The sequence below is a fragment of the Wolffia australiana genome, chromosome 7 (assembly GCF_029677425.1).
Source record: "Wolffia australiana isolate 7733 chromosome 7, ASM2967742v1".
Taxonomy (NCBI): domain Eukaryota; kingdom Viridiplantae; phylum Streptophyta; class Magnoliopsida; order Alismatales; family Araceae; genus Wolffia; species Wolffia australiana.
In genome coordinates, this window is record NC_135841.1 from 1,561,040 (window position 1) to 1,571,357 (window position 10,318).

At 40.8% G+C, this 10,318-nt stretch overlaps 1 protein-coding gene across 1 annotated transcript; it reads right to left on the reverse strand.

The window, feature by feature from the left end:
- Positions 1-889: 889 nt before the first annotated feature.
- Positions 890-3,857, reverse strand: LOC144705587 (putative protein phosphatase 2C 47). The gene is made up of 4 exons (XM_078578349.1): positions 3,576-3,857; positions 3,313-3,510; positions 2,399-2,607; positions 890-1,742 (listed from the first exon to the last, which is right to left on the reverse strand). The coding sequence occupies exons 1-4, from the start codon at positions 3,738-3,740 to the stop codon at positions 1,184-1,186; spliced, it is 1,131 nt and encodes a 376-aa protein (XP_078434475.1). The 5' UTR covers positions 3,741-3,857; the 3' UTR covers positions 890-1,183.
- Between the last annotated feature and the right edge of the window lie 6,461 nt (positions 3,858-10,318).

Genomic DNA, 10,318 nt, shown 5'->3' on the forward strand with positions numbered 1-10,318 from the left:
TTCCGGGGTAGGATATAGAAAGGGGAATGCTAGGAGGGGTGGAACAGAGAAGGCAGGGAATGACTAGGAACGAGCCGCCTAAAGATGCAGTGAAGGGTTGATGATCGCGGGAACAGGGATCATCATAGAGTAGAAGAGAACCAAATGACAGGGGTAGGGATCAGATTGAAGGGTAATCGGCTGAAGATCCGGTGAGACAATCACAGTATAGGGGATTGCTGTACGGTCAAGGGGACGGAACCGAGATAGGGATGATTGAGACAGTGAGCCAAAATGCCCATCTTACCCTCTCAAAGGAAGGGCTACACATTTATCTCGAGAGGAAGCAATCTATCCTAGAACTCAAATTACTAAAGAGCCCCTAATGGGCTTAAGTGCCAAAGTACCCTTGGGGGAATAGGATCGTATCAACATCTTACTTCTAAATTTTCCTCCAGGTTCCATGGTACCTTACTTGATCAAGCCCATGACTAAATTTAGAGATAACTGTTGATTAGAGCTATCTGTCTTAATAATCTATCTTAGTTCATTTCTTATTTCTTTTCTTTATTTTTCCCTTTATAAGTGATGTAAATGGGCCACTTCTTATAAGTGGCCCATACCTGTGTTTAGTGGCCCACATGACTTAAGCATGTGGGGCCCACCGACTCTGTAGCTGGCTGGTATGAAATCCAGCATGGAAGAAAGGTAAGAATGACTTGTTTTGTTTATTCAAACCCTATCCGCCAGGTATTCTCTGCTCTCAGCAGAGAGAGGAGTATCAACAGGAGAAGGAAGAGGGATCAGAGTACATTCAACAATAACTTGACCTGAGGATTTCAATCATCATAACATGTTGGTTAAAATTGGTTTCATCTTCAAGATGGTCATTATGATACAGGCACAAGTCTGGTCCCAACATATGATACTCATATTAGCTGGATTGGAAATTGAAACTTGGATAGCCCCATAGAGCGGCACAAAAATCTAATCCATGCATTAATGCATGAAAAATACAGAACAGCAAAAAGCCTCGAAATAGGCCTTGATGGAGGGAAGAGCTTAGCCGTCTCCCCCACCAATCCCAAACCCTGGAAGAAACCAAATAAGCAAACAAAACAAGAGCAGAAAATCAATACCCAGACCCGCCCTGGACACTCTTCCATCAAGAGGAGAGAGAAGCAACCGGCGTTTGTTCATCGGTTCAGCCATGGCCATCAAGAACACCCTGGAGGAAGTTCAATCCCTCAGCTGAAATGCTACGGCGAACCCTCAACTTGGGCACTTGGATTGGCGGCGGCGGGTCGTCAGAGAAACAGATGACGATAACAGTCAGATTATCGTTGGTGTTCCTCTTGAGAGCCTCACGTACCAGTTCCCTGGAGCACCTCTCCGGGTCATTGTGTGCCATCAGCTCCTTCCTGGCTATGGTGACAGCACACTGGCTGCTCATCACGTCCCACAGCCCGTCGCAACCCAGTATCAGGAACTCGTCTTCATCGCTCAGCACCAGTTCCTGCAGCTCCGGCTCGGCGCTGAGAGGGCATGACGAGCCCTTGGCCCCCTTCATGTGCCAGTCTCCTAGCGCTCTCGCCACGGACAGCTGTCCGTTTAAGTACCCGTCAAAGACCCTTCCACCCAGCCTCTCGATCCTCATCTTCTCTGATGCACAGCTTGGCTTGTGATCTCTCGATAGCTCCACCGCCCTCCCCCTCTTCCCCAGCACCGCCCTGCAATCCCCTGCGTTTGCAATGTGCATCCTCCTGAAAGATACCATATCTTTCATTTTACCCTATTTGAGATAATTTAGTTTTCGAAAATTTTCTCCTGTTTTTTTATCGGGATGAGACCATGTTAGTGGAAGATGAAGAAAATCTTAATTTTTTATCGTCCATAGGCCTGAATGATGATGACTTCAACGATGCCAATTTTTTCCCGTCATCATCATCGTCATTGTTATCCCGAAGAGGATGAATGTCGGGGACAATGGCGACTCATCATCATCTGAGAGATGTTAACAAAAGGCAGATGACGATTTTGTCACATAGTCATCGTCGTCTTTGAGGAAGGGTGATGGCACCCTTGCGTAATCATCATCTGAGTGAGGTTACGATGATGATGACGATGACGATTCTATGATGATTTCATCAACATCATTGCCATCCTTTGAGGACGAATGACAGGAAGGGAAAAAACCAGTGGGACTAATGCTCACAGAAATGTCATTGTTCCCATGGTGTACAAATGTCGATGATTATTTTATTAATCTCTTATCATCTGAACGAGATTAAAAAAGGGATTATGACGAGATACAGAGATGATTTTGTCTCAACATTGTCAACCTGGTGAGTATCAAAGGCGATGACGACTCGTCATCATCGTCAGTGTCAGCGAGCACTAGGTGGGAGAAAGGTCAGACCTGCCAGAAATGAGGGCGGCCAGGGCGGTGGTGCCAGAAGAAATGTCAACAGACCGAGCGGCATCGGCGAAAGCATGGTCGGCTTTCAGGAAGGCACTGCTCAGGGCCTTGTCCACTGAAGAGGGGAAGTGGGCATCCTCAAGTATGAACTTGAGGATGTTCTTCTGCACAAAGGATGCCGCATCCTTGCCCCCATGCCCATCGAATACCTGATCATCAACAGTCATAGATCAAATTCAAGCTCGAAAAAATAGAGATCACAGCCAAATTATCTAATGGACACCATAAAAGACTAACTCTTCAAACAAAAATGGGTAAAAAGTTTCAATACTTGTTGCTGATCATCAATAAGCACAGATTTCCCATGAACTCTAGTTCCAGAGGGCAAAGATCACAGCCTATTACTCTAACGGACACATACATAAAAAAATTAACGATTTGAGCCATAATGGGTAAGAAGTCTCAATACTTGATCGTGATGCTCGATAACCGCAGATTCCAAATATCAGAGATCACAGCCTAATTATCAAACGTACGCCACAAAACACGAATGAATTGTAACAAACTGGGTAAAACTCTCATTATTTGATGGAAATCATCAATAACTGCACATTTCCCGAGCACTCAAGTTTTAAAAAAACAGAGATCAAAGAAAAATGGGAAAAATTAAACAGAGATCAAAGAAAGATGGGTAAAATTAAACAGAGATCAGAGATCACTGTCTAAACGGAAGCCACGAATGCATTCTACACAAATGGGCAAAACTCTCATTATATACTGCTGATCATAAATAACCGCGGATTTCCCATGCACTCGAGTTTGAAAAAAAACAGAGATCAAAGAAAAAATATCACGATGCCGCCATAAAACACTAAAGATATTTCTATGGGGATAAAGGAATCAAGTTCGCTCACCCCATAAAATGCTCCGGGTGAGGGAAGGTCAACTTCTGATCCGAGATGGCAAGTCAGATTATCGATGCAGATGTGTTCATCCTCCATGTACGATTTGGGACCCATCTCGGACCAACTCCCAGATCTGAAAACAGGCAAGAAACAACCTCCACCCCCATCCGACGGAGACCCAAGACCGACGCCATTGGCCTCAAAATCCTACCAAACGGGCAAAAACCTCAAATTTGATAGATAAATCAGAAGAAAAGATGGCAAAATCGTACGAATTCGCCGGAAAGCCGCGCGCTGCTGACGCACTGGCGGATCACGGAGAGGTGGTGGCGCGGGGGCTTGCTGGGTCGCGATTGGTTCTTGATTTCGATGATGGGTTCGGCGGCGATCTCAGCGTCGACGCCGCCGGACGCGAATGGCTCGAGGATTTCTGCCATTGCAGATCAATCTCCTCGAAATATGCATCAACCTTGCACAATCGAGCAAGAAATCGAAGCGGGCGCTCGTCCGAGCTCCTAGGGCGCCCTTCCTTCCTCTTCCTCCTCCCTCGGCAAGAGAAATGAAGCAACAACCAGTAAATAGAAGAGAGAGAAAGGGTATTGCGGGTCGGATCGAGACCCGATTAAGATGACCGTTGGTTGTCGGGTTGTTGGATCCGATCCGTTTTGGATTGGCTTTTTAATTGATAATTAGTGGTTTATTTTGTGGGAAACAAGAGTTTTATCTCAGAGTTGGACAGACAATGGAGAGTGGGTAATTAGTGCAGTGAAGAGGACGGGACGGTAATTAAGTCCGTGGATGAAAAAATCATCCCGTCCAGGACTTCGGACGATTGACGGGACTAAGAATCGTCTGCCTGCCCCCCGACGGTATGATTACTTCGTCCATGGATGAAATAACCGTCCCGTCTGGGGCCTTGGATGGTGAACAGGACGGTATCTGCAACTTGTGGGACTATAGTACAAGTCTGATAGGTCCAGCTGGCTGCGCCACATGTCGATTTCTGAGTGGTCTAATTCTGGCACACGCCTTGTTTTGTCCAAGGACGTCGAATGGGACGAGAATTTATTGACCGGGACAGTTCAAAGGGGACGGGACTTGGACGAAAAAAATGGGACGTGACGAACCCTGAACAGGACGATTTAGACGAAACTCTAAAAATTGGGACGCAGGACGGAATGAACATTGTCCCGTTCCGTCCATTGTCCACATCCCGGACGATCTGAAACTATAATGGAGAGCTCTTAGTGATGGGGAACGGCTGGGGAAATGGAATGGTTACTGTCGGGCCTGCCGTTGTGGAGACGAAGAGAGCGTGACGTGATGAAAGTTTTAACTTTCTATTTTTTTTAAATTCCAAAAGTGCCTCCCTTGATGTTGACATTGGTGAATTTTGAATAGAGAAGCTCTTCATTTCACCCAAAGAGTTCTTTGTGGATCTCCGCTGCCGCCGCCGCAAATGCGCTTACAAAGCTGATGACACAACGCCTGCATGTAGTCGGCTCGTGTCTATCCCACACATCACTTGTTTGTAGCGAGCATGTTGCTCCTCCTCTGCTTGCATGCTACTCGCCTGTAGTGAGTGTGTCACCCCCACCTCGTCCATCGCCTCTCGCATGTAGAAAGAATGACACCAAACATGGAGACATGATAGAGAAAACTAGGGGTTGTGGACCCTCAAGGATGTTTTTAAAATCAACATCATTTAAATTAGGTTAAAATTCATAAATTCTAGAAATAATAAAAAAATCTATTCTAAAAAGTATCAAATCATTTTAAGTCATATCAACATTCATTTATGATTATTTGAAGTCAACTAAACACATAAAGTACATAAAATAAAGGTGGACCATATAGGACCTAGACCAGATTGGATCCGCTTGATCGTGATACTTTGTGTCCAATCATAATGACGCTGGGTCATCACAATTGTTGTGAGTTTATTTCACATGTGATGAAAGGGGCTCCGGGATCTCTCATTTTGATAGGGATGGCATTCAAAATGCTAGAGGCATTTTCTGAAAGTTTAACTACTTCCCTAGGCTTTCTACCAGTGCAAGAATCCTTAAGGTATTTTTTTAAGGAAGGCGCACACCTAAGAATGTCTTCTACAGTAACAGTCATGGTGGCTTGTTTAAAATTTTCTAGCAACCTGTTTTCATAGTCATGGACAGGTTTTCTCCTATTTAGAGCAGAGGGGTAGGGAACGTCTTGAGCATGAGTGGAAGATAAAGATTATTTTGGGAGGAATATACTTTTGTCTCATGATTGGACATAAAATCATGGGAGAAATAATAATATAGTCAATCAAGGATGTTTTTACAATCACCTTATAATGAGAATTTTCATACATGAACATGCACAAGGAGATAAAAGGAGAACCAAATTATCTCTAGAGAAGCCTCTATGAAATGGGGGAAATATACGTAAAATATACAAATGAAGTTAACTTTACAATAAAGGTGTTGTCAAGACTTTCCGAACACAAGGAAGAACAGTGGGCGAGGCTTCCCCTAAACTCATTTGGGTCATTGCTTAGTCTATTTATAAATTTATTTAATTGTAATGTCATAACATAAAGTCCAATTTTAATACCCCTTTACCACAATGGCCATGCCATAATCGTAAATAACGCACTAATTTATTAGTAATTTTATGTATTTTATGTGTTTATTTGACTTCATATAATCATAAATGAATGTTGATATAACATAAAATGATTTGATACATTTTTGAATGGATTTTTTTATTATTTCTCGAATTTATGGAAATTTAACCTAATTTAAATGATGTTGATTTTAAAAAATATGTCAATATATATTCATAGTTATGTAAATATTTTTAGAGCCTTTTATTTTGTGTAGACTATAAATTTAGTTTACCCATTTTTTTGGAATTTTATGATATTGAATCTTTTTATAATTCAGAATATTAAAAAAAATATGTAATAATTTCAGGGGCTTTTATATTTTTTATTAATATTATGGTTTTCCCTGTTTTCTGGTATTGTACACAAATTTATGATGTTAAATTTGGAAAGAAAACTATTTTTCTAAGTTAATATGTATATGTGAATTTATTTATTTAAATAGATTAAATCAGTTTTTTGATTTTTTTTTCTGTTCTCCTAAAAATTTCTGCCACACTGGCAATCTACCACATGGATCATAGTTGGGAACGATTCAACTTCAAATTGTAATATCTAATAATCCATAATGAGTTTTTGGCTAACATTTGAGGGTAGTTCCATCTTTTTCTCTACCCATCAAATTTCTCTCGACTTCAATAGAAACCATCCTCATAAAAAGGACACCCTTGGATTTGTTCCTAATTATAATTAGTAAAGTAATTTCTCATTCAAAATCTTATTTGGGTCTATTCTCGTAATCTAAGAGCGCAGGATTGAAGAAGTCATGTTGAGATCAATACGTGATGGTCCAACTCATCTCCTCTCTCATCTTTACTACTTGCGGATGCGAATCTGCATTCATATATGGCACAATCTATGAGAATCAAACTCATCCACTTACTCCATTCACACGATCACTATCAATTGTCTCCCGAGTTGTCAAAGCACCATCTTAGGCATTTTATTAGAATTAATAGGATTTATCTCTCAAAATATTTAAAAATTCCCAAAAATATTAAATAAAAATGGATAAATATTTTCCCTGCTTCCTTGAATTCTTGTGAATCAATTTTCTATAGGTTGGCTTCATTAAATTGTATATAATTATTAAAAAGATATAAAATTCATAATAATACAAATTAAATTTAAAATTCACTTATTCAATACATGTTCCCTATGGTTTTGACCCTCGCCATATGTTCATAAGGAAAACTTTAAATACTGTCATATAAATCATAACCCTTAAATGATGTAATTTGCCTCAATTTCTAGTTGATCACCTGAACAACTTGCAATGACTAAGAATATCCAAACAGAGTGGCCATGGAAATGCCTACGGTCAAAGGTACTGTTAGATCATGTGGTCCAAATGAGGCCCATTATTAGACATTGTGTCATGTATTATTGGGCCCGATCAGAGGCTTCTTATGACTGATCCGTTAGACAGTCATAAGATATGACCGTTGATTCCAACGGTCATATTCCTCTTCGATCGTGAAAGCCCCAACGGTCCAATATGTAGTTCTCTTTAAAAGGGACAATGGAAAATGTTTGAAGGTAGGGCATTTTTGACTGAATAAAAATTCTTTCTTCTTCTTCCTAAATCTCCTCTTCAATCTCCCGGAAATTACAGGTACCCTTCTATTATTCATAATATTTCCTCTGAATCAAGCTCTCAACGAAAAAACTTAAATGCAACCATAAATCCATAACTTTTTACTAGGGAATTTTTGTATACAAACATTTAAAATAGGAAAACAAGCATTTCTCTATAGTTTTACGAAAACACAAAGGGAAGGGATGATTAAGAATAGTAATCACGTCCCTTTCTATTCCACTGTGCACAAACTTTTTACATAAGAATTTAAATATAGGTAATTTTCACAAGTTCAAATGAGGGTGAAGACTCCCTAATCAGATTAGATCATATTTGTTCATTGAATCCGAGGAATCCAACAGACGAAAATGTGATATGGCTGAAAAAATGGATAGATATTTCCACGAAATGTGATTAGATCATATTTGTTCATTGAAAATGTGACATGGCTGAAAAAATGGATAGATATTTTGGGCTAGATCATTACTACACTCCCTTTAGGGTTATAGATATTTGATAGTGAAAATCAATTCCGAATCGATCTATAAAATCATACATGATCAAATCACATTTCATGGAAATAATTACGCCCTTGAATTTCTCCGCGGAAGAGTTTCTTCAATCCTTTTGATGTGTATGGCATCTATACATATCTATAAACTCAGTATGATGGTGGATCTCCTCTTCCTCTTCTCCAACTCTTCTTGAAGATCTCATGGATCTCCTTAACGTCAGGCCTCACTAGTGGAGTGAGTGGATTGAGAAAAAAAGAAAAGGGGGACACCTAGGTCTGGCTGACATGGACACCTAAAATGGGACCCCTAATTTATTCATAATTCTTTGAGAATTTTATTTAAAAAACATTAGATATTTAAGTATATCCATCAACATTCATAGATCTCATATGTGTGTTCCTTTAGGCCCCTGTCCGAGTCTAGTTAATAACTTTAATGACCCAATAACATTTATTAAACAACCTTATTGATTTAGTAAAAAATCATATGATTTATGTGAGGGGGACTATATATGTATAAAATATTTATTTAGGAAAAATCTGATTACACGAAAGATTTAAGCTGCCTAATTTTCATCAGATGTCCAAATGAATTTGTATGTGTACGAATACCTCAACCATTTTTTTGGCTTGTGATAGACAGAATTAATTGGACATTGTGAAACATCTATGACATGTCTGATTCAGATATATTGTTTTTTGTAAATATGGGACCCATACAAATCCACTGAGTGCAATCTATCCTGCATTGGTGCGCTGCAAGAAAAAATGAGCTATAACCTGTTGGGTTCTAGAGGCCTTGACTTGGATGAACAAATCAAAATGATGCGCAGCGGAAGTCTTTTGCGAATCGAACGGCATCAACGAAAATATTAAACGAAGTACCTTTTCACGGATGGCATCCGTGATTTCTTCGATCCCGGAGCGAGACGAGTCGAGCTACTCAAGTGTGCAGCCTCAAGACGTATCCACGCAGTCCTCGGCGCGTCGGATCTCCTCCTTCTCATTGACGAGCCCCGTTCTTTCTCTATCGACGTCGTTACGTCATCCTGATCACATCAGGGATGGAGAGGGGGTGTGGGAAGAGTGGAGAAGAAGGGGAAAGGCCCCTGAACAATTTTGGCCTGGGTGAATTTCATTTAGGGCCTTCCCCTATTTATACTAAGTGGGTGTTTTTCATAAAAACCCCCAAAACTTAAGTATATCTTCCAACGTCCAAAAGACCATTTGCATGTGACCCTCTAGGCCCATGTATCAGTCTAGTTAACGACTCCAGCGGCCCAATAACCTTTATTGGCCTTCCAAATTAATTAACTATATCATCATATAGATTAATTAATGTCGAATCGATTTAACCCAATTGATAGGTCGAGACTCCGGCACGTGGGGTGCCAAGCTACACCTCATGTCCTAGAAGATACAAAGGAGTGTGTATTGACTCACTCATGGAACCTGTTCGTCATCGGTTACCGTATATGTATAATCCCTCATCCACTTGACGCTCCTTAGACGACTTAGGGTATGGTCAACAGTCAAACCCTAATCGGTCATCCGAGTTAGTACCGATGCATTTGGAAATCATCGGATAACTCTTCTCCGATATTTCACTGCCTTGGCCAAGGACTTAGTTGCATCGTCTTCCTTGAGCTGTCACCTCTTATACCGAGGGTGGACGATCCCATCTTGACCACTCAATCGCCTTCGTGTACTTCTTGATGCACCCGAACTAAGACCGTTTAGAATCCCATGATTAGAGACTCGTTGGCCATAGCCAAAGTACAACCGTCCGTCCACAAGACGTCTTTGGTGTCTCAGGTCTAAGGATCACTTACACAACCGTGACGTGAATCAACCTGATTGACAGTTTGGTATAATACCATTCAGGGATTCGTACGGATCAATTCAGTGAACTCTTTCCACTAAAGAGCACCCACTATCTATCCTTAGTGTCGCCACACTAATGGTTACGGGACCGGCCATACTCATCATATGAGTGAGGCTAGATAGTGTTATTCTATCCGGATACTTCGATGTCCTTCTCGCGTATCCTTCGAATAGGAATGTTTAGAACACATGCTTAAAGACTAGTGATCTCCGCATTACGATCTCATCATAATTCACTAAGTCCGATCATGTATTCATGGACTTCATTCGACGCATCACACGTGCACTATAATGAATATGTTCTATTAATGAATATGGAACGAGATGTAGAATGTGTGATTGGCTTGCCGGCCACATATATTTCCATCAATCTCCCACTTGGACAAAAGCC